General features: G+C 46.3%; 1 protein-coding gene across 1 annotated transcript in view; it reads left to right on the forward strand.

Moving 5' to 3' along the window:
• The window catches only part of LOC111146316 (FERM and PDZ domain containing 1), a 49,768-nt gene that overhangs the window by 19,738 nt on the left and 5,709 nt on the right, over positions 1-24,321 (forward strand). The window contains exons 5-14 of the mRNA XM_022501822.1: positions 6,405-6,512; positions 10,071-10,166; positions 14,349-14,474; positions 15,319-15,438; positions 16,257-16,393; positions 17,707-17,833; positions 17,976-18,071; positions 19,994-20,176; positions 21,060-21,207; positions 23,180-23,983. Of these exons, the coding sequence (XP_022357530.1) occupies positions 6,405-6,512; positions 10,071-10,166; positions 14,349-14,474; positions 15,319-15,438; positions 16,257-16,393; positions 17,707-17,833; positions 17,976-18,071; positions 19,994-20,176; positions 21,060-21,207; positions 23,180-23,983 (1,945 nt within the window). The remainder of the gene's footprint in view (positions 1-6,404; positions 6,513-10,070; positions 10,167-14,348; positions 14,475-15,318; positions 15,439-16,256; positions 16,394-17,706; positions 17,834-17,975; positions 18,072-19,993; positions 20,177-21,059; positions 21,208-23,179; positions 23,984-24,321) is intronic.

Below are 24,321 nucleotides of genomic sequence, written 5' to 3' on the forward strand. Positions count from 1 at the left end.
CCACTGAGCCACCCAGGCTCAGTGGGTTAAGCCTCTGCCTTCGGCTCAGGTCATGATCTCAGGGTCCTGGGATCGAGCCCCGCATCGGGCTCTCTGCTCAGAGGGGAGCCTGCTTCCTCCTCTCTCTCTCTCTGCCTGCCTCTCGGCCTACATGTGATCTCTGTCTGTCGAATAAATAAATAAAATCTTTAAAAAAAAACAAACAAACATTAAAATGGGGCCCCTGGGTGGCTCAGTGGGTTAAGTCTCTGCCTTCAGCTCAGGTCGTGGTCTCAGGGTCCTGGGATCGAGCCCCACATCGGGCTCTCTGCTCAGCGGGGAGCCTGCTTCCCCCTCTCCCTCTGCCTGCCTCTCTGCCTACTTGTAATCTCTCTCCGTCAAATAATTAAATCTCAAAAAAATAAAATTAAAAAAAAACATTAAAACATAAGCAATATGGATGGGCGTCTATCTGGCCATTGTTTATGGAAAGAATTCCTAACTATTGAGGGAGTGGGAAGAAGCACAATGAACAGCTATTTGATTATGTGAAAAATTACATTTCTCTGGTCTAAAAAGTTCGGAACACTAAAAAAGCAAGGAAACTGCAGTCTTTTCTCATTGTTGACAAGTACCGTTTTTTGTTTTTATTTCTTAGAAATAAAATAGGGAAAAAAACCACCTACATAGGATTAAGATGTTTGCCATAAATATGACAGACCAAATGTTTTATGGACAAATAAATGGAGATTCTTCTGAACAGCATTTGTCTATGAAATAATGTGAAACCAGTGTATAAAAAACAGTATACTGAAAGCTAATTAGTATAAATGGTGGTGCAGGTGGTAAGAGTTTTTTTTATTAAAAAAAAGAGAGAGGGGCTCCTGGGTGGCTCAGTGGGTTAAGCCGCTGCCTTCCGCTCGGGTCGTGGTCTCAGGGTCCTGGGATCGAGCCCCACATTGGGCTCTCTGCTCAGCGGGGAGCCTGCTTCCTTCTCTCTCTCTGCCTGCCTCTCTGCCTGCTTGTGATCTCTCTCTGTCAAATAAATAAATAAAAATCTTTTAAAAAAAAAGAGAGAGAGAGAGATTCTTTTTATCTAGTTGATTAGTATCTCTATGGAGAACATCTTAATCTTAATTAGGTGGGTTTTTTTCCCTGCTGTTTTCAAGAAATGAAAGCAAAACACTTGTTAAGTAAATAAGAGGGAAACAACTTATGGTTGCATCCTTTTAAAAATGAAAAGCGTAGAGAGAGGATAATTAACATGTTCCAGAAGGACTCTGGAGATTCCTCCGAGGTTCCCAAGCAGAGGAGGATGTGAATGTTGTGCTCCTGGGGTCCTGGGAGGGAAGCTGATATTGGCCCATGGCCTGAGAAATGGCCTGAATGTTGTCCAGCCCACTCAGGCCTCTCATCAGGAGTTACATGATCATAAGACGAGTGATCATTTATGTCTTACGTCAACAAGGATGCTCATCTTTGCCATCACAGGTTCTTAGAGTTCTCAAATGGCTTGAAATTGATTAGGAATTCTAAATCCAAAATTGGGGGGTGGGGCTTGGCTGACTCACTCAGTAGAGTGTGATACTCTTGATCTCAGGGTTGTGAGTTTGAACCCCATGCTGGGAATAGAGATTACTTTAAAAAATCTTTAAAAAGTTGGGGTGCCTGGGGCACCTGGGTGGCTCAGTGGGTTAAAGCTTCTGCCTTCGGCTCAGGTCATAATCCCAGTGTCCTGGGATCGAGCCCCACATCCGGCTCTTTGCTCAGCAGGGAGCCTGCCCTTCCTCTCTCTCTGCCTGCCTCTCTGCCTACTTGTGATCTCTGTCTGTCAAATAAATAAATAAAATCTTAAAAAAAGTTGGGATGCCTGGATTCCTCAATCTGTTAATTGTCTGCCTTTGGCTCAGGTCATGATCCCAGGGTCCTGGGATCAAGCCCCGCATCAGTCTCCTTGCTCAGTGTGGAACCCACTTCTCCCTCTGTCTGCCACTCCACCTGCTTGTGCACTGTCTCTTTCTTTCAAATAAATAAATAAAATCTTTAAAAAAATAAAATGAAATCCAAAGTTGGAATAGTAATTACTGTTTCTGTAGGACTTAGAATTTTATGGGGAAAAATATATATGTTTAATTGTAGAGAGCTGTATTTATATTCATGATTTATAATGTGTTGTTATATTAATACCAATATCTAATTTCTTATTAACTCTGCACTGAAAGAAAATCCTAGAAGATAGACATATTTGTTATCCCCTTCTTACAGATAAGGACTCTATGGCCTCACATGCCCATGGTCACACTTGCTGAAATCAGTGGAGCTGGGTTATTTTCCAGGTAGTTAGATTTCAGAACCTATGGCCAATAGCGTTATGCTAGTCCACCTCCTTGATCCCTGTTGTCTTTATTTTTTTATTTGTTTTTTAAGGGGGAGGGGGCAGAGAGTGGGCGAGAGAGAGAATCTTAAGCAGACTCCATACCCAGGAGCACGGAGCCCAACATGGGCCTCTCAGTCTCATGACCCTGAGATCACAACCTGAGCCAAAACTAAAAGTCAGATGCTTAGCTGACTGAGCCACCCAGGCGCCCCAATCTTGCTGTCTTTATGAATTGACATTGGCCAGTCTAGGGCAGAGAATGGTAAAAAAGATACAGAACTTTTCAGCTTGTCCCTTTCGGTGTCCTTTTAAACATTAGCTCTTGGTTCAGCAAAAACATGCACAGAGAAAGTCTTTATCAGCTCAGGTATTCTACTCTCTGATGGATTAATTTAGAACCCAGAGAGCATCTAAATATCCTAGAATAATGAGGACCTCATATTCTTTAAAATATCTCTTTTTAATATTCGTTGGCCCAAGTGAGTGGTTTGCAGTGTCTTTTAGATGCCAAAGTATACAGCGAGCAGAGCTCCTATTTGGGTATAAAAGTATAGGACCCCGCGGCAGGGCCTGTGGATTGGGAATTTCTGTGACAGAGTGTGTGTTCTTTCTCAAAGCAGCTAGTTTCTTGGTTGGGTGGTTCCAGATAGGAGAGAGACACTTCTTCCCTGTGATTCCCACCAACTAATGCTCGTCAGGGCAAGTCTACGTTGTATGAAATAGATTAGCAAAGGTTTGAAACGAAGCAGGCTGTGGCTTCCTTTCCAGACTCACTACTGTTCCATCAGCTCTCTTCATCTGTGATGCTTCTCTGAGTTCTCACTTCTCTGATAGCTCTCTGCATAGATCCCGGCTTCACGGTGGCCTTCCCAAATGGTGGCACCCAGAAAGGAATACAGTTCCACCTAAGGTCAGCTGGTGAGAGTCCCCGGGGAACAGAGAGAGCACATTTGACATGCATCGAAAATGCTAGCGAGGGACGCCTGGGTGGCTCAGTTGGTTAAGCAGCTGCCTTCGGCTCAGGTCATGATCCCAGCGTCTTGGGATCGAGTCCCACATCGGGCTCCTTGCTCATCAGGGAGCCTGCTTCTCCCTCTGCCTCTGCCTGCCATTCTGTCTGCCTGTGCTTGCTCTCTCTCCCTCTCTCTCTGACAAATAATTAAATAAAATCTTTAGAAAAAAAAAAAAAGAAAAAAAGAAAATGCTAGCGAGGTCCAATATGGGGTTAAGATTTTAAGAGGCCCAGTCACGCTGTTGGCTTGGGTGAAATTTGTGGTTGACCGAAAACTGAGGTTTTGGTTCCAAATGAATCACTTCCAAGCCCCCATCCCATGCTGTGCTATTGATTTTTTTTGTTTTTGTTTTTGTTCCTCAGTGCCACACTTCACAGTAATCCCTGTCAAATCATGTTGCTTTGGCCCAGTGTTGTGGCATGCTGAGATTTGACAGTCAGGGAATTACAGAACTGAAGGGTATATTTGTACAGTCATCAGCTGTACTCATTCTCCCTTCCTGTCAGGATCCACCTCTTCCCACGCCTCTCCTACTTCCTCCATTACCCGGCCAGTTGATTTTCTTTAGTCTGATCCAGCTCTGGGTCTCACTCTTGCAGGATTGCTGTCCCCAAGGCAAGAGAGAATATTCCACCCCCCGCCACAGATTCTTTTTCTCTCTCCATCTCTCCCTGTTCTGCCCCTGGTTTCTCATTCCTTTGAGTCTCTCTCCATCTCTCCCTGTTCTGCCCCTGGTTTCTCATTACTTTGAATGACAGTTGTACCTGTCACTCTGACCCCTCACTTTACTCTGTTCCCTTCAGCTCTTGACAGCCCTGCTCTCTTATACCCTATATCAATGCTTGTTGTTAGTGATATTTTGGCCTCTGGCCCTTAGCAGCCCCTGCCCCTCAATTTTTCTACACACCTGTTTTAGATATCTAGTTCCTTTATCTTGCATCCCAAATTTCTGCTGCCTGAGATCTGATGATACCTTATAGCTCTGTATCATTCACAGGTTTGATAAATACATGTTCTCTGACCTCATCCAAGCCATTGCTAACCATCATTGTTGGACACTGAGCCAAAGGGAGCCTGAGTTCCTGAGTTAAATCAGGACAATTTTGCGCATAGGTCAACTAGTTTTGAATCCTCCTAATGGCTCTGCATCTGGCCTTCTCCACAGGGGGATTATAGGATACCTTATCAAATACTTTGCAAGAATGAAGGAATACTACTATATCCCCAGGACCCTGCCTTACCAATCTGGAATCCCATCTTCAAAAGAAAAATGAACTTGGTTGGCTCTGACTTATTCTTGGTAACTCCATATTGGTTATTAGTGATCAATGACTAAAAGCTCTCTGACCACCTTTTATCTTGAATTCTGCCGAGAAATAATGACAAGCTTACCAATATGTGTTTTCCTTAATCTTCCATGTTCATTTTCTGGGAAACTTGATACTTAACCATCTTTAGTCTCCTGATATTTCTTCCATTTTCTTTTCTGTGGATGATACCAACCATTGTGTGTAATAGTCTAGGGGCCCCTAGAGTCACTGGCATAGATGTCTTGTACTCATTCAAAGCATCTGATAATTTTATCACCAATTTTTGGTTGTAAATTTCTTTTTCCCCTTATTGCTTCTATTTCTTCTAACTGGAAAATCATTCTGCTTGAAGAAGAAAGCAAACTGAGATTAAGTAGTTTTTGAAGTTGAGAGATTACCATATAGGTATACCTCTTCCCTGAGAACATTGTTATTTCCCCTTCTCCTTTTACTAAATTTTTAAAAAGCAAACTATATATTAGATACTGAATCATAGTCGTGAACCCTGTTACACCAAGGCTCTAGTTACCTGTGAGATCAAATTTATCTTGCATTAAGAATTCAATGTCACTTCTGGGGCACCTGGGTGGCTCAGTGGGTTAAGGCCTCTGCCTTCTGCTCAGGTCATGATCCTGGGATCAAGCCCCGCGTTGGGCTCTTTGCTCAATGGGGAGCGTGCTTCTTCCTCTCTCTCTCTCTCTCTCTCTCTCTCTCTGCTTGCCTCTCTGCCTACTTGTGATCTCTGTCTATGAAATAAATAAATAAAATCTTTTAAAAAAAATTCAAGGTCACTTCTTCACTTCAGGTGCTTAATGGCATTGGTCTGTTGATATGTGAGGCCATGAGCATGGTTTCCTATAGTTTCTCTGACTGTTGTTAGATCTCTCTTTTATGTCAGCTACATAAAATGTGGTCCAGAGCCCCATCTTGAGACTCTTAACACATGTCCCTTTCTAGAGCCTGGCCTAAAGGACTACCCAGACCAAGAAATGGAGCATGCCAGGCTGGGAATAACATATCAGGATTCCATCCAGGAAGATCACATGGTTGGTCTAGATCATGCAAGCTGCTGTTCACTGTGTCACAATGTAACCTCCTATGGTCTAGGCTAGGGGCTTCATCACATATTCATACCAACCTGTGATGACTCTTTCTACCTCTGGGGAAAGAGGGTACCACCGAAAAGATGAGAAGGGCAAGGTGCAGCCAAGGATAAATCATAGGGGCCAGAGCTTCGGGGAGCCCTGTAGTTATTCGGATCCAACTCTCCCATGGTACATTGGAAAACTAAAGGCTGGAGAGGAGCGATGACTTGGCCAAAGTCACACAGAGTTATTTTGTTTTGTTTCACACACACACACACACACACACACACACCTGGTTTACCTCTCTAAGAATTTGTGTTTGAGGTAGTTCTCACAACTGCTGAGTAGCAGAACTCGGGTCTTCTTGTTCATAAGCCAGTTTTTGTCTTTGTCGTACACAACCATGTTGCTACCGTACCGAGTCCTCGGCTGTTCTCAGACACATCAGAACATTGTCCGGGTTGGGATCCCTAGATGTTATGAAAAGAGATGATTAGTGGGATGCTGTCCTTCTCTGTTGGTTTTAACGGAGGCCTCAATAGCTCTCAGGGTTGGTGCTTTCGTTTTTAAGAGATGAGAAGGTGTGTCATGGCTTTTACAGAAGTCCGGTTCTAAAATGTGTCATGGTAATGTTTTGCAGGGAGTCCCCAAGTCATCCTTCCTGACTGAGGAGAAGAGAGCCAGGCTAAAGACCAACCCCGTGAAGGTGCACTTCGCTGAGGAAGTGCTTGTCAGTGGACACAGCCAGGTGCGTCTCTAGTCAGGGCCTTGAAATCACTCTCCATGAAGCTGGTGAGCCGCCTCTTGGCACCAACCTCTTTGAGACTCTGGATTCTTGCAACACAGAGGGGATACCGAGGGAGTGTGGTAGGTTTGCTAGAGGCTCTGAGCGCCTCGGTAGGGTGCCTGCAGACTGTGGACAGGGAGAGCCAGGGAGAGAAGCATGGGGTGTGGCTGTCTGTTATTCTGGGACTCCGTGCTCTTGCCCATGAAATGCCAACAAGTCTGTTATTCTGGGACTCCATTCTCTTGCCCATGAAATGCCAACAAGTTCTAAATGCTAATTTCTCATTTTGAACCTTCAAACCTAGCGTTCCCGCTGTATCGATAGTAGTGGTGGGAGTGGTACAGACTGGCTCCCCCACCCCCTCATTAACCGAGTATGTGTTGAATTTCTGTTATATGAACCTGAACTTTTTGGGCACATAATCCTTAGCCATCACGATATCCAGCAAGGGAGGTATTTTAATACATGAGGAAGCAGAGGTTTAGAGAGTTTAAGAGAATTAACCTCTGAGATCATAAACAAGAGAATCTACAAGCCAAGTCTGTGTGACTTCAGTTCTTTTGTTTTTTGCTGGAACACACTGTCTAGTCCTTTTTGATATGGAGACATCCAAGTTTGGGGGTTCAGAGGACAAATTTGTAAAGGGAAAGTACTGGCAGGAGTTTGATATTTTTGATGTGGACTGTTGGATTAAAGACTCACTTATTCATAGTTTATACATTTTTTTCCCAATGGTCTGAAGCTATTGCCATTCTGAACTGAGCAATCAATGCTAGACTTTGAAGCTCTCAAGTCAGAGCTTGTCCTTATCTGGTCTTCTCGCTGTAGACACCAGCAGATGGGGCATTGTGGCCATTTTAACAAAGGACCCGGAGTCCTTATTTTCTACCTCACCTGCTACTTAACAGACCTGACCTTCTTTAGACCTGAGAGTGGAAGGTGGATTTGTTCATGAAGGGGCCAGCAGGAGGCCTAATGTGTTAGAAAAGACCAAGACCCTGTCACCCGGCCATATTTGTTTCTCTGTGTGTCCATGTTTGTGGAAATGTGTTGGACCTCTATAGCAAATTAAATTTAGATGCCATGTGTGTTTTTAGGAGTAATACACAGTGACGAGAAGTGGGGGCTAGAACCAAATCACAAGACAGGTAGAGAATAAGAGTTCTGCAAACATGGACCCCATCACTAGGATCCTCTGTTAAAATGGCTGCCACCCCCCACTCACTGGTATTGTGAGAAGACGAGGTGAGGACAGGTTTTGACCTGAACTGGCTACAAAATCCGTTTCAGAGTTTTTGTAGGGGTGAGAGTTTAGAGAAAGAGGGTTCTAAAAAGGTATCTCTGGGGAGACTTGCGGGTCAGAGCACCAAGTCTCTGTATCAGCCACATAAGGCAGAGACAACAAAACCAGTGAGAGTTCATCCCTGTGATGTACCTATTAAAAAGTGATAAAATTGAGGCATCTCGGTGGCTTGGTCGGTTAAGTGTCCAACTCTTGGTTTCAGCTCAGGTCGCGATCTCAGGGCCGTGGGATCAGTCTGCCTTAGGTTCTGTCCGCAGTCAGCGGGGAGCCTTTTGGAGATTGTCTCTCTCCCTCTGCCCTGCCCACATGTACTCTCTCTCTCTGAAATAAATAAATAAATCTTTTTAAAAAATAAATAAAAGAAGATAAAATCTGTTGCTAACCTTTTCCCCTGAAAGCAGGATAAGGCCCCAGAAGAATTTAAAATAATAAGCTAACATTTGCAAAATGCTTAACTTTGCTAACAGTTAAAGAAATGAGAAGGGAGACATGAAAGGTGCTGCTTTACACTTAGTAAATGAGCACAAATAAAGAAGGAAGGCCTGATGCTGACCAAGTAGCCACAGTCATGTAGCAGTTGACGGCTTTGTCAGTTGGTTTCCTGTCGGAGGGAAAAGGCAAAAATAACGAATGCCATAAAAATGTGGCCCGAGGATCACATTCCTATTAATTTAGTCTATAAAATAATTTAAATGCAAAAATCCCTGTGCTCAAAGATATATAGGTACTGCTATTTAGAAAAGAAAAAAAATTTTTTTTGAAAAGAATGCTCGAGGTCTAGGGCCAAAGAAGGCTTAAATCCATTCTGATATTTCAAACCGATAGAACATTAGAAGTCCATTAAAATCACAAGCATGAAACCCCCAGGAAAAAGTGGAAGAAATACGTATCAAGTAAAAAATGAAGATAGAAATCATGTGTGCTCTATTATGGCCACTCTCTAAAAACGATTTACGGGTACAGATAAAAATTGGAAGAAGCCTTAGAGAAAAGTAAATAGTGGTAGTTATGTGATGCTGCTGTGGTTGTATTTTTTTGGAAGTCCTAAATCGTGAAGTCCCATGGAAGAAGTTTTGCCCTTGGGAAATCCAAAGATGAAGGTCATTCTAAACACCGGAAAGCAGATAAGTGAGAGGAGAACAGAGAGGAAGCAGTTTGCGGTCCCCCATCCCGGATGGCGAAGCCACACTGCAATCCGAACATAACCCCCTTTCTGCCATAAAACTACTGTGGTTTTTCTTAAGTTATAGAGCGATGAGTGTGAGTGTTACCAAAGGGATACGAGTCCCATTGCAGTTAGAAGATACAAAATTCTCATCCGAGGTGGATTGTCATATTTTTTACAAAAATATGATAGGCTTCTCTACTCAAGTGGGCTTTATACCCAAAGTCTTTGCAGAGATGAAAGCTGGAGTTAGTTTTTAGCTCAAATCTTGGGACTCTAGAATGACTTGCTCACTGATTCTGGAGGACACCAACCCCCAGGGCCCTCTTGATTTGCAGCTAAATACGCAGGGGTCACTTTTATGAGGCCCATCCTTGGGGGGATTCTCTAATCCCAAAGGGAACATTCTCTTGCCTTGCCCAGGAATTCTGGCTGGCCTGGGGTTACCTACCACAGATCAGTCCTGTGCCCACATTCCAAAAAACCCTCCAAGAGTGGCAGAATCCCTTAGGAGAATCCACAAGTCTGGGGTGATGGTGGGGACACATGGTAGGGAGTGGTCCCCTGCCGTTTGGTGATGCTTCACTATAGGGGTACAGCAGGAAAATGGGGGTGGCTGTGAGGGAGCTTCCCATCCCACTCAGCCCCCCCACCCAGCCCCACCAGGAAAGGTCCTCTGGGGAGAGCAGGCGTGCTTGTCATTTGACTTACTAAATTGTATCCCATGAGGGTAGACACCAAAGGAATTGAAGTGGCTGCCTGTGGTTGTGAGACCTCATACGGGCTCATGCGGTGCCATCGGCATGCTCGTGACAGGGCTCATATCTCATGTCTGACACTTGGATATCCCTGGAATGTAGCATTCCTGTCTCTGTGTGGTATCAACTGGGTCCATTGGAGAAGTCTCCAGATGGCAAGAATCAAGCCACAACGTGGTAAGGAGGTTAGGGAGGATCCTGCTCTCCACCCTGGACGAGGCCAGGGGAGCGGAGGACTTGGCATACCCTGGGAAAGGAAGGGCCAGTTTCAACCCTCCTCTTGTGTTTTCCAGGGTAATTCTCTGCTGTGCATGCCCAACGTGCTCAAGCTGTACTTGGAGAATGGACAGACCAAAGCTTTCAAGTTTGAGGCGAACACAACGGTGAAGGTATTAAGAGTGAACTGGAATCTCTTTTCCTGGAAGAATTTGGCTCCCAAGACCCCCAGGCACCTTGCCCTGCAGCTGCCTTGGTGTTCCTACAACCATTAAGGTCTGGGTACCTGTAATAAGCCAAGCACTGTGTTATCTCGGGAGTCGTACAACTCCCTGGCAAGATGTGTTTCTATCGCCATCTTCCAGGGGCGGAAATCAGGGCTCAGAGGGATGAAGTAGGCAAGGCCTATGACAACTTGTAAGCCTTCATTCTGCCTTAACCACTGGGCTCGTTGCCTCTTGTATGTGACTCCACCCACTACCGAAAAGACTAGTACAGCTAAACACTCAAGCAACATGTCTGAGCAGGCCCAAGCACCTGCATATTCTGTTCTGGGTTGAAGACTCTTCAGCTTATGTGTAACAGGCTCCTCCATGTGAGGGAGATGGTCTGGGCAGAGGGTACAGACTAGGTGAATCGTGGTCTTGTCTTCCAGAAGCTTGCTGTCTAGTTGAGGGATGTTGGACACTCAAGGAGCTCCTGAGAGTCCAGGGCAGGATGAAATAAGGGCTGTGAAGAGAGGGACAAGGATGTGCTCTGCACGCAGGGGAAAGACTACCATCTGCCCTTCCTTTCAGTACGTCAGAGGAGGCCTTGCAAAAAAAGCTGGACCCAAGCTGAGCTTTGAAGGGCAACCAAGCATTCAACAAGGGAAGGTCGGGGACGGGGCTGTTGGTGGGGGTGGGAGGGCACCCATCAGACCTGAGGAAGTCACATGGACTAATGCAGAGACCCAGGAAGGCAAGCGTTGCCTAGGAAGTAGTAATCTGTCTAGGGGGAATGGAGCCCAGGCCATTTTCTCGTAGGAGGAGCGGGAGATGGTACAGGCTGACTGGGGAGGATGCTGAGTGACAGAAGACAGAGTTTGAATTTTATTCACAGAGAGTCAGGAGTTGCACGACAACTTCTGAACAAGTTAGAAGGTGTTAGAGCGAGGCTCCAGTGAAGAGGCAAATAAAGGGGGTTCAGCTGGGCCAGTGCAGCTGTAAGTAATGGACAGTAGCTGAGACACACACAGACACACATTCTCACACACACTCACACACATGTATCCCATATGCACACATACATGCACACAGCCAGTGTCCCTCTCTGTCATTTTCCTTTGGCGATTCCCAGAACTGCTCCAAATACCCCATCCCGTTCTTGGCTCACTGTGACTTAGGAGAAGCCAGAGAAAGCCTCTGTGAACTCGGGAAGCCTTTGCTCAGAGAAGAAAGAGGAGGGAGAAATGGATTTACTAAGTGTTTACTACAGGCCTGCTGTCCTGGGCACTTCCTCGTGGACTATCTAATCTAATGCCCCCAGTAACCTTTTGAAGAGACAAGTATTAGCTAGCATTCTGTAGATGAGAACACAGGCCCAAGAGACCCTTCACATTGTCAAGGTCAGCTAGCTCATAACTGGCTTCAAACTTGGTCTGTTTCTGAACCCTGCACTGGAGCTTGCCAAACTACCATTCTGCACCAAAATTTTGCAAATGAATTAGACAAGGTTTCTACCTCTGCCATCTTTGATCCAAGTGCGTTGGAATGGAAGGCATGACTTATCGAAAGTGAGTCCCACTTTGGTGGCCAAGAAGACTTTGAGTGGGTTTACAATAAAAGCACACACCACAGGGGAATTAGATCCCAGGTGATAGAGTTGGGGAAATGAGCAAGGTTTTAGCTGGTATAATACTAGTTAATTGTACTTATCTGTAGTAACCAAATTTTTATAAATCTTTTAGTTCCTTATGACAGAGGGGGTGAGGGAGGAAATAAACAAATCCTGTGGGTTAAAAAAAGGAAAAATCACTGTCTGTTCATGATCGACTTCTCTTCCCTGCCTCCCTTCCATGGGAAGCAAAGTTCTTAGAGAGAAAACCCCCTTTGTCTAAGTCAAGAAAAATAATATGCCATTCCACCCAGTGAACAGTTCTGTTAAGCTGCAAAGCTGACAGTTGCAAAGCTGTCAGGCACACAGCAATATATTATCCAGGGTCATTCCCAAAGGGAGCCCAGAGACTCGGGCTGGGATGGGGGGAAAGCAGGGGACCTGGGGATAGCTCATAGTGCACTGAGAAATGTACAGTGTGCTCAGAGTCATGAATGTGGGACATGAAATTGGTGGGCTGAGGCCTCAGGGCAGAGAGACCTTCCAGTTGGAGACTAAGGAGAAGCCTCCGGGGAGGCCAACTAGGAAAGATGGACAGACTGTTGACAGGAATAGGCGTAGCGTGGTGTGTGAAGATAGCACTCCAGGCATGGGGAATGGCACCAACAGAGACCCAAAGACGGGAACATTTGACAGGAGTAGAGGGCTTGTCCACTCTGGAAAACAGTATGGAGGTTCCTCAAAAAGTTGAAAATAGAGCTACTCTATGACCCAGCAATTGCACTACTGGTTATTTATTTACCCGAAAGATACAAAGATAGTAATCCGAGGGGTACGTGTACTCCAGTGTTTAGAGCAGCAATGTCCACATATATATCTTACAAACATATAACATGTTATATGTATATATGTTTCTACATATATGTTTATATATATTTATAATACACAAGTGCGCACGCCCAATGGAATACTACTCAGCCATCAAAAGGATGAATACTTAACATTTACATTAATGTGGATGGACCTAGAGGGTATTATGCCAAGTGAAATAAGTCAATCAGAGAAAGACAATTATCACATAATCTCACTTTTATGTGGAATTCAAGAAACAAAACAGAGGATCATAGAGGAGTAGAAGAAAAAATTAAGACGAAATCAGAGAGAGAGACAAACCATAAGAGACTCTTAATCATAGAAGACAGACTGAAGGTTGCTGGAGGGGATGGGGGGTGAGGGGATGGGGTTACTGGGTGATGGACATCAAGGAGGGCATGTGATATAATGAGCACTGGGTATTATATAAGACTGATGAGTCACAGACCTGTACCTCTGAAACTAATAATACATTATATGTTAATTAATTGAATTTGAACTTTAAAAAAGGGGGAAAGAAGAGTAGAGGGCTTGTGAGCACAGTGCATTGGAAGAGGCAGGAGCAGATCAGACGGGAGAAGTGAATTGGCACCTGATATCAGAGAGCTTTGGGTATTAAGCTGAGGAGTTTGGGTTTGGGTTAGCAGACCATGGGGGTCCCCTATTCTTGAGCAAGGGAGCGCAATTAGTACATAGGCAGTCCTAGGCTTAGCAACTTCCTGTAGATCAGGAGTCAGCACTCTTTTTCTGTAAAGGGTCCGATAGTAAATATTTCAGGTTTTACAGGTGATAGGGTCTCTGTCACAGTTACTCAACTCTGCCACTGTAGCAAATGGACATGCTGTGTTTCCATATGACTTTAATTACAGGAGCAAGCAGTGGGCTGGATCTGACCTGTGGGCTGTGGTGTTTTAACCTCTGCCCTAGATGCAAGGTCGAAGTCAGATGGGTGGCAGTGATCATTAGGATATCACCTGCAAAGTGAAGAATTGGGTGAGCTCAGCCACAGTAGACATGGGAGCATGGTGAGTGGGACAGAGTCAGGAGATGGGTCTCCATCAAGGCCAGTGCAAAGCAGGCATTCAATAATGTTGAGTTACGGAAGCAGACAGATTCTTCAGGACATAGTCACTGGTGAGTTATGGAGGGTAATAGAACAAGTGGAAAGAGAGGGTTTTGAGAAGCAGGTCACACCTGAAAGTTTGCCATTTACAAGAGCTGTGCTTCTGGCAGGACATCTCTGGTGAGTCTGCGATGATTATTTATTTGAGTGAAAATTTCCTGAATGCCATCAAATGCCGGGCTCTAGAGCACAGGACAGGCAAGATTCATGGTCTCTTCCAGGGACCCTGAAGAGAGGCATAAGCCCCCAGGGGGTTGCTTCACCCTTCCAATAACACAAAACAGGATGGCTTTTCGGGTGGTGCTGGAGCCCCGAGGAGAGGAGAGCCATGGGTGGAGGGCCACAAGGGGCGATGAGAAGTCCACATGTTGCCTATGAAGGTTCAGCTGCCTGCGTTGGCAGTGGACCTGTCAGCACAGGCTTTTTTCTCCGTGGCGGCACTGAGGAGCAGAGAGGAGGTCAAGGAGGTCCTCCCTGTTCCGTGCCTGAGCTTGAGGGCCAGCCTGCCCCTCAGGTGACCCTTGTGCCTCTCTGTGCCTGGCAGGACATCATCCTCACCGTGAAGGAGAAGCTCTCCATCCGCAGCATGGAGTACTTTGCCCTGGCCCTGGAGGAGCAGTACAACATCTCACGGCTGCACCTGCTGCATGAGGAGGAACTCATCCAGCAGGTACATCTGTTTCTCGTGCAGAGATCTGGGCCTGGCCAGAACCCTTGGGGATAGGGCTCAGCGCATGCACAGGGTTGACGCACTTTCTCGTGCCCTCACTCAGCCTGGGGATGACAGGGCGAGAATCAGGACTGATTTTCATCTGAGGTATAGGGGTTCCCATCTTGCAGATATGGAGACAGTGACTTAGAAAGAGAAGGCGACTTACTGAAGGTAACGAAACCAGTGGCTCCCCATTTTCCTCTTCCAGCTCTGATGATCTTTGAGAAGTCAGGGAACCATTTGTTGCTGGGTCTGAGCCCTTTTTGGAGACTCACCCCCTGAGCAGGACCCTAAAGGATAGACAGGGCACAGTCTGTCTGTAGCACTCAGTCTTTCAAACATTCAGTGATTTGTTGTACCGGCTTTTTAACCCTTCTATTCCATTAGCATTAAAAAAGAAAGTCAAATGAAATCCCCAAGACAGTGAAGTAGAAAAAAAAAAAGGTGAGGTGCATAATATAATACCAATGTATACTAGACTATTATTTGTGGAAAAGAAAATGGTACATGCATGTAGAAGCCTATAAACACAGAGACTGAAAGGGCAGCTAAGAAACTGCAAGCAAATTTCTTTTGGAAAGGGGAGCAGTTTGATGGGGTCAGTGGGAAACTTTACCCTTTTGAGCCTTTTACATTTTATACCCATGGGAAAGTCGGCGGCAAAGTTCTGCAGCTGTCTTTGGAGGCACTGAGATTGAAATCTCTGGGGACTTTCATTATTTTTTTTTTTTAAGTTGCTTTGTGGAGTAGCTGTGAGAACAAAGGTGGTTAGAAGATTAACTGTATGGCCCTTACCTTGCAGGTGGTGGAAAGGGAGGAGTCACATGACTACCGCTGCCTCTTCAGGGTGTGTTTTGTTCCCAAGGACCCCCTGGACCTCTTGAAGGAAGACCCTGTGGCCTTTGAATACCTCTATCTGCAGGTGACTGGACCAGCCCTTCCTAAAATAACAGTCGTTGTTCTCAAAGCTGGCACACTGGGTTATTTTTTGAACATGAGCTTAAGGCAATGAAGCAATTCCCTGGTAGGGATTATCTGAAGGAGAAGAGGCCCGATCATCCCTCACAAATTTCTCTTTCCCTCACCAAGTTGCTATGTTAGGAGACTTGCTATGTATTAATGAAATTTAGGCTCAGTCCTCATTTTGGAGGATACATTTTCTATTACTATTTAGAATTATGGTTTTTATGGCTACAAGGGGACTTAGTGCTTCAAAGTCTTATTTTAGAAATGATGAAACTGAGTCTTGGGAAGGTCACATGATCTGCCTGGGTCATGAGTTTGGTGGCGGAGCCAAAAATTGGTTCCTTGACCCCTAGCTTGGTGTTCCCTTACTTTGCCTGCTTGGGTGAGATTTATCATGTCGTTTTCATCCTGATGAAGAAGAATCATTTGGGAGGCATTACCGTTTTACAGATGAGGTAACTTACACTAGGTGAATTACCTTGCCCAAAACTTACAGATACGGAGGCAGCAAATAGCATCACTGCGTTATAGTTGTATACTTATACTGCTGTGTCCTGGCACCTGCTTTCATATGTTACCTAATTTAAAACTCACAGAGACTACGGAAGGTCGATTTGAGTATCCTCGTTTAGCAATGGGAAGACACCGATGTTCAGAGTCTCAGTAAGTTAGCCAAGGTCACACAGCCAGGTCTCAAAGCCTTTCCCTGGAAAGAACTAGGAACACAAACCATCTGTTGTTGTATCCCAATTCCTCTGATGTCATCTCTTCTAGAGCTGCAGTGATGTGCTCCAGGAGCGCTTTGCTGTAGAAATGAAATGTAGCTCTGCACTCCGCCTCGCAGCCCTGCACATCCAGGAGCGGATCTACGCATGCGCTCAGCCACAGAAGATCTCTTTGAAGTACATAGAGTGAGTGGCAGGGGACTTCTAGGTTCCATCAACAGCAGCTGTGTTGCATTTATAACTTGGCTGGCCCCCGGCCAGGATGGCCAGATTCCACAAAAAGCTGATACTCACCTACCTACCCATCTGTCCATTGACTTTCCATCCATTTCCCTCCCCACTGTCTCCAACCCAACCCAGCTCCCCCCTGTGTCAGAATCTGGCTACTCCCTCTGGGGCAGAAGGCAACGGCAGATGGAATGACACAGGATCCCTTTGTAAATTCCCACTTCCTGAGAGAATGTCTTGGGAAATCAGTCGACAATGTCAGTGTAAAGCTCTTCTGAGGGCAGAAATGTTTTGGAAATTAATTTTGTGTGAGCCTCTTGTGTTGCGTTATATTCCTATTAGGGAAGTTTCAAGTCCTGGGATTCCAACACCTCCTGAGTCTTAGCCTAAATTTTCATTTTGCTCTGGGCAGCATCACAAAGGTTTGTTAACCCACTCAACCAATCTCACCTCTGTCCTGTCTGGACATCAAAATCAATGGGGAATCGTATTTTAAAAATGAAATGGATCCTTGGCCCTGTTCCTGAAATACTGGATCATATCTGTAGGGAGTGGGACCTGAGAATCTATACTTTTAACCAGTTTGTTGGGAATTTTGAGGCTGTTAGCCTGGTGCCATTCTGAAGCATGACCTCAGGGATTCACAGGTGCTCTGTGTTGCCCCGTGAGAGTACATTATACATGTGTGATCATTATTACTCACACATATTGTAGGGAAAAAAAGACTGAGATCTGTTCTGACTAACAGAATATCCTACCACACTGGGGCACCTGGGTGGCTTAGTTGGATAAGCGTCTGCCTTCAGCTCAGCTCATGATCCCAGGGTCCTGGGATCGAGTCCCGCATCAGGCTCCTTGCTCAGCCAGGGAGCCTGTTTCTCCCTCACCCTCTGCCCCTCCTGTTGTGCTCACTCACTTGCTCTTGCTTTCTTTCTCTCTCTTAAATAAATAAATAAAATCTTTAAAAAAATAATATCATACCACACCAAAAGTAATCAGCTCCCAGAAAGATAGGTGGGGTTTAATTCCTGAATAGCTGTGGTTTTTGTGGAGAGAGAGTATGTGTATTAAATATATATAAATACAAATATATGACATTTATAAATTTTATGTATATTTATACACACGTATATTCATAGTCTATATCTTCTGTTGAGAAAGCTCATGATTGCAGTATTCTGGGAACATTCAGTTCCTGAATCAAATGTAATTATGCTTTTCCTTAAAGCCAAGTATACTGTAAAAATGGTGTTTCCAATATCTCATGGCAGGAAGGACTGGGGAATAGAGAACTTTATATCTCCAACTCTACTCCGAAACATGAAAGGCAAGGACATCAAGAAAGCCATTAGTTTCCACATGAAGAGGAACCAGAATTTGCTGGAACCCCGACAGAAGGTAATATCGTGGCCTCTGTCGACACCAACCCTACCCCCACCCCCAGCTGTCTGTTGTGAAACCTCAGGGAATGCATTTTCAGTTTGTGTGGATTTTAGGCAAGCGAATAACTCTAACTTAAGTCTTTTTCCCCCTATTTAAGCAACTTATTTCTGCTGCCCAGCTACGTTTAAATTATCTACAGATCCTTGGGGAACTCAAGACATATGGTGGAAAAATCTTTAATGCTACTCTAATGGTACGTATTCTAGAAATGTGGACCCCCTACTCTCATGAGAGACCGTAGAGGTCCTCTGAAGATCAGTGTGTGTTTTGGCCTAAAACTCCTAAGCACTGTGTTATGTACTAGAGTTTGGGAAGCGAAATATTATGCTATCAGGGAGTGTTTATCGTGCTTGGTGCCAGCCCTGTGACAGATGCTGGGGGAGGCAGAACTCAATAGGACATGATTTCCACCCTCAAACAATGAAACAAAGTACCCAGGCCAAGCGAGGCCAGGAGAAAGGCACAGGGCAGGTGCTGTGGAGTTTGAAGACAAAGGACAACCCTGCCAGCTTCAGGTTGAGTATGGTGGGGAGAAAGGATTAGGGAAAAGCAGAAAGGTTGGATTTGGCCAGATTCCAGTCTGGTGGAAAGGCATTCTGAGAGAAGGGAAACGTATGCAGTTTACTCTGGAGCTTTGGGTATGTGAAGGTGGAGAGGAAGAATGGGAAATTGTGAAAGAAAGACGAGAATGTTAGATGGACTGGTGGGCTGGGGTCCTGATTGTTCAGAAGGGAAGAACGGAGGGTGGGTCTGGGAAGGGAAAAGAGAAGCGAAAGAGTCCTCCTCTCGGCGTTCCTGCCTCCCCCGGCTTGCTTTCTGGAGCCCAGGCCTAGAGTTCTGTGCTTTCCGGTAGTCAGTGACTGGCGGGCTGTGGCTTACCGGGACTCTCCCCCACATCATGGTCCAGACTGCCCCAGAACCCTCCAGCACAAAACCAGACAAGTTGCCCATTGAAGGGTTTTTTAATGTGTTAACAAAACTTGTTTCAGGGTGTATTTGGTGTGCTTCTCTGTCATTTACAGTGGTGGGTCAGTTTAATCTGATTGCTGACCTACCACTGTAGACAGAAAAAGGGAATCAATGTTTGGAGAGAAAGGAAGAGCATCAGATAGGGGAAGGGAAAAATAGTCAAGTCTTTGTACAAGTAGGTGATGAAAAGGTGGATAAGAGACTAGATCACAGAAAGCAAGGCTTGAAGGTACAAGAAAAACTTCCATTTCTCCCATGGGCTAATCCTGTCCTCTTCCAGCTGTCAAGTTCCTGTCCCCAGCCCCCTTGACTTTTCCTATCGAGGGTGAGAACGGTAGTGGGAGATATCAGCCACATTGAACTGGCTCAGGGTGCTTGCTGGGCACCAGGGGCTACCAGCATAAATAAATACCGACTCTGTTGTCAGGGAACTTAACATGAACGTGACATTCAGATACGAATAATTACAGTGAGAAGTGGCAGCTCAGTGCTGTCAGACCAGTACAGAGGCTGTGGTGTGGGAACAACACAGAGGAAAAGGGCTATTCTGGCTTGAGGAGACAGATAAAGTGGATGTTTCTCAGAGGCAGTAGATTTTGATGGAGTAGCATCCATTTGATGGAGTAGTTTTTGTTTTAATATATCTTATATATTTAACTGAGAGAGCGAGAGAGCGAGCAAGAAGGAGCGGGGGAGAGGGAGAAGCAGACTCCCCACCAAGCAGGGAACCCCAAGTGGGACGTGATCCAAGGACCCAGGGATCATGACCTGAGCTGAAGGCAGATGACTGAACCACCCAGGCCCTTGATAGAAGCTTATAAAGAGGAGTCAGGATTTCAGTAGGGCATAGCATGAACGTGGGCACATAGGTGTGAAAGCACAAGTTATGTTTATGAAACAGGTAACAGTCCCGTGGGGCTTTCTGCTGTGAAGCATCTCATAGGAGATACACTTACACTTAATTTAACTCTAGATGGGGCCCAGATTGGGCCGTTGCTTAGTTTGGTAGTCTAGGGAAGAGGTGGTGAGAGAGGATCCGAAATCAGAATCATGGAGTTTCGCAGAGAGAGGTATCATGTCATGCATGTGCAATGTATTTTCACTCACTCGCGAATGCAAACTAATTCCTCTTCCACCTGGATGCAGTTACAGGACAGAGAATCGTACATTGCCCTTCTAGTTGGAGCCAAATACGGGATTAGCCAAATTATCAGTAGCAAACTCAACATCATGTCCACGTTGGCAGAGTTTGCAAACATCAGCCGTGTAGAGCTGATAGAAGAGTCCGAGAAAGTGAGCATGGTCAAAGTCTATCTTCAGGATGTCAAGGTAACGCATGGGGAAGAGATTTTGAATCCAACTTCTGGAATTTGGGGCTCAGTTATCCTAGGGTTGTTTATGAGAATATGGATATTAACAAAATCTAATATCAGCATTTGCTGAAGAGGATGAATCATCCATCCTATATCATCAAAAGGAAAGTAATGAACAGGGTGCATTTTCCTGGGAAGGTCCTGAAAGGTTTTTTTTTGGTTTTTGGTTTGGTTTGGTTTGGTGTAAACTGAGCTTGGAACATATACTTTCCTGATGGGCTTAGAAACTTAGATGGCACACCAGATGATTTTATCACATGCATAGGATAAGAATGGCTGCCCAAGAGTTTTGAGTGGCAGCAATGAAAATGGGTAAATGATGTGGAGTACTTCCCTAGCCTCTCTGCCAGGTCCTACATTGTCCCTTCTTTGCTTTAATTCTGACGCACTCAAGGATTTGTTATTGTGTTATTATTTTTTTAATCACCCTCTTCTTCCTTCTCCATTTGCTTTCCCTTTCTTTTTCCAGGTCAGGTCTTGAAGGGACTTGACTGCATGAATGAACAGGGTGGGGTGGGCAATTGGGACGGGGAGGCTGGACTAGGGGGCGAAGAGGCAGGAGACATTGTAGAGATTCAAAGGGAGGAATCCACTGTGTGTCTGTGAGTGTGTGAGTACCTGAGTGTGTGAGTACGTGCACGTGTGGTTGTGTGTATGTGTGCATGTGTGCATGTGTGCTTATTTCGAGTCTTGCCAGTGAGAATAGGAGACCCCAGGAGGCCTGCCTGTGGGCCATGGCTGGACTGACTTGGACTCTCTCATTGGCCCCATGTGGCCTTGTTGTCAGTCTTTGGACTGTCCCTTCACCCTTTGCATAAGAGCTCTCATTACCTTCAAAGGTTCTGACATTGCTACTGGAAACCAACAGTGCAAAAGACCTGGCCTGCCTGATTGCTGGGTACTACAGGCTGTTTGTCGACCCAGACACCCCCATTTTCCTCTGGCCGGGACACAAGCAACAGGTGCACCGCGTATCTGCTGAAGAAGGTGAGGTGCTGAGGCTTGCTCGTAAGGACAGGCCCTTTTCACAGCCTAAAGGGAGGGAGCGAATTGAGTTGAGCTGAGACTTCCACCCAAGTGGATGAAAGCTTTTTTTCCCGTTTATTTCCTGGTAAACAGATGATCTTTCTAAAATCCTAAATAGAGAGGCTTTCTTTGTAGCTGAGAGTCCCCTAAAGCCACAAAAGGCTGTTGAATATCTCTGATTCCCTGTGGTATCTCCTAAAAACATCTCTAAGATCCACTGTATTTTGTCTTTATTTTAGGGAAAAAAAGATATCATTCATTTATTCAGCAAGTACAGATGACCTAGCTTTTTATTCCACATCTAGGTGCTCTGTTGCATTCTCTTGAATTATAATAGAAATTCTCAACTTTGCGTGTTTCGAAGAAGGGGGTATCGGAGATAGAAGGAAATCAAAATCATATATAAGGAATGAAGTAGTGGAGTCCAGATGAAATGAACAGTCTCGCAGGCCAGCTCCCAGTTTCTCGCAGGCTTTGCTTCAGCAGTGTTGGTGCAGCATTTTCCCACTGGTTTGCTGATAAATGTTGAAACACTCCCACTACGGCTAATTTCAGGCTACCAGCGTGATGTCACTGAATGTGGAGATGGGAAGAGATGCCCAGTCGTACAACATTATATAGCATTTCCTCCATTTGGATCAAATAGGCATAAAAAATCTTAAGAGATTAGATGATAGTAAGATAAAATAAAATAATGAGGAAGTGACAAGTTTGGGGTATTTGTTTTGGTTTTAACATGGTTTGTGAACAGGGGATGGTATCTTAGAGTCTAATCAAACAATGCAGAGTGGGAACAGTTGGGAAGGTCTGGTGGTGGGAGGGACTGCTCCTGCTGGGGCAGGTGGCAGTGGGAGGGAAGGCACTCTGGCGGGGGGGATGTTTGAAGTAGATCTTGAAAGACTTATGGAGTTAACTGGCAAAGGAGAGAGATCATTTGAAGCAGAGGAGACAACATGGGGGCATGACACCAAGGGCAAGGTCATGATCTATGAGAAGCTCTCCTGGTAGGTGGAGCATGTGAAGCCTATAGGGGATGACCAGGCTGCTGAGGAGGGCTGGGGCCGCACCGTGAGGGGGTGACCAGGCTGCTGAGGAGGGCTGGGGCTGCACCGTGAGGGGGTGACTAGGCTGCTAAGAAGGGGTTAGGGATTACACCATGAGGGGATGACCAAGAAGGGTGGGGCCACACTAGGAGAGGCCTTGACTCCCATTGGAGAGCTTAGGCTCTTCCCTATAGGCAGAGGAAGCCATCAGGGGGTTTAAGTAGAGTATGATGTGATCAGAGAGATGTTTTTAGAAATATCACACTGCAGGCTATGGCAGAAGGGAAACTGGAGACCTGGTTCAGTGCCTTCAACCTTCCTGCTATGAATCCTTCCTGAGGACCAGCAGCTAAATGTGTTTTGACTGTCCTAAAAGCCCTGTAGCACCAGTGGGTCCCCAAGGCCAGGCTTCAAAATGGTGCCAACCTAGTGGCCTCAGAATCCCACATAAAGTTGCTAAGAATACAGATTCTCAGCCCACATTCCCTAGATAGTTGACTTAGTACATCAGGGTTAGGGCTGAGGATATGTTTGATTTTTTTTAAAAATATGATTCCGTATCTGGGGACAGGACAGAGCTGGGTAGGGGCCTAGCAGACCTGGGTGACACTGTCCCTAGCAGAGTGAAATCCAGCCACATAACCTCCAGGTTTCCATGAACACACAGCTGTCCTCGGAGGCAGTCCTGTCTCCATTATGCATTTCAGGTCGATATGTGGGAAGGACATGGGCTCCGGGAATCCCGTGGGTCCTGAGTCAACCGGTACAGCGTGATCGGGGCTGGCCGCTCTGGCGAATGGGAGGGCAGGCAGAATGAGGTGCGGGAGGACATATGCCTCCGCCAGTCCTTGAATGCTGTCGCATAACCCCCGGGGTCCCTTGCGTTCCAGGCTATGAGTCCAGGGCATGCAGCGACTCTGAGGAGTCCTCTGAAGTGGACTGCGTGCCTGAGCCCCTCTGCGGCGGACACCTGCCGAAGCTGGGCCCCGGCAGACCACGTGTCAAAGAGGAGCCACCTCCTGGGGACAGTTCCACACCTGAGGTGGCCAGGAGGGGCCCGAGCATCTCCGGGGCCAGCATGACAGACAGCGCCGAGTCCGAGGCATCCGACTCGGCCAACACGGAGAGCCGAGGCTGCAGGACCAGTGGTTCCAGTGAGTCCATGGAGGCCCTGGAGGAGGATGACCTGGACATTTGCTCTTCCAGCAGGTCTGGCTTCTTCCGCTCTAGCGCACCGGGCTTCCCAGAGACTCCTGGTTCCAACAGCCAAGACGAGAGAAGCAGGATTGAAACCAGGGGCTTCCTCTGTCTCCTGGACCTGGCCCAGAGAGCCAGTCCTCTGTGCCCAAAGACAGAGTTTCCTGAGAGTCCCGCTCCTGACACTTTCAGCTGGGGACCAGAACTGAGTACAGTCAGGCTAGACCCTAGGCTCTATGAGGGCAGCCGGCCTGACTACTACAGCCTGTGCTCCAGTGTCTCCCTGGCTAGCCACCTCAGCGACAGCTCAGAGAGCACAGCTTCCCGCCAGGGTGAGGGTCTGCCAGCCTGGGCTCAGCAGGGCTGGACTGAGGCCCAGCCCTGCTCAGCTCTGGAAGCCCTGGCCCCACACCTGCCACTGGCCTTGGAGGATGGCAGCTCGGATGAGGAATACTATGATGCTGCTGACAAGCTCACACCCCCAGACGCCCTCGCAGGTGAGCCCTCCCGAGCAGGTCTCCAGACTGGGCAGGCAGCTCCTGAACACCCAGCGGGAGTGGGGACCAAGCTGGAAGGGAAAACACGAGTAAAGCAGGGTCCTTGTCCTTGTTTGAGAAGGCCCAAGGCTGTTTGGGGGGCGGGGGGCAAATTATAAGTGTCATAACTTCAAGTCAGTGCTGCAAGGGAGGTTCAGAGAAGTGTAGGCGAGCAGAGATGGGAGGCACTAACCAACAATGGGAATCAAGGAGGGCTTCCCAGAAGAGGTGGTAAATGGACGGGCCTTGTGAGATGGACAGAATTTACACAGAAAAAGGTCTGACAGAGCGCTCAGCAG

Source organism: Enhydra lutris, unplaced genomic scaffold (assembly GCF_002288905.1).
Source record: "Enhydra lutris kenyoni isolate GAN:26980312 unplaced genomic scaffold, ASM228890v2 scaffoldscaffold13, whole genome shotgun sequence".
In the NCBI taxonomy this organism is placed as follows: domain Eukaryota; kingdom Metazoa; phylum Chordata; class Mammalia; order Carnivora; family Mustelidae; genus Enhydra; species Enhydra lutris.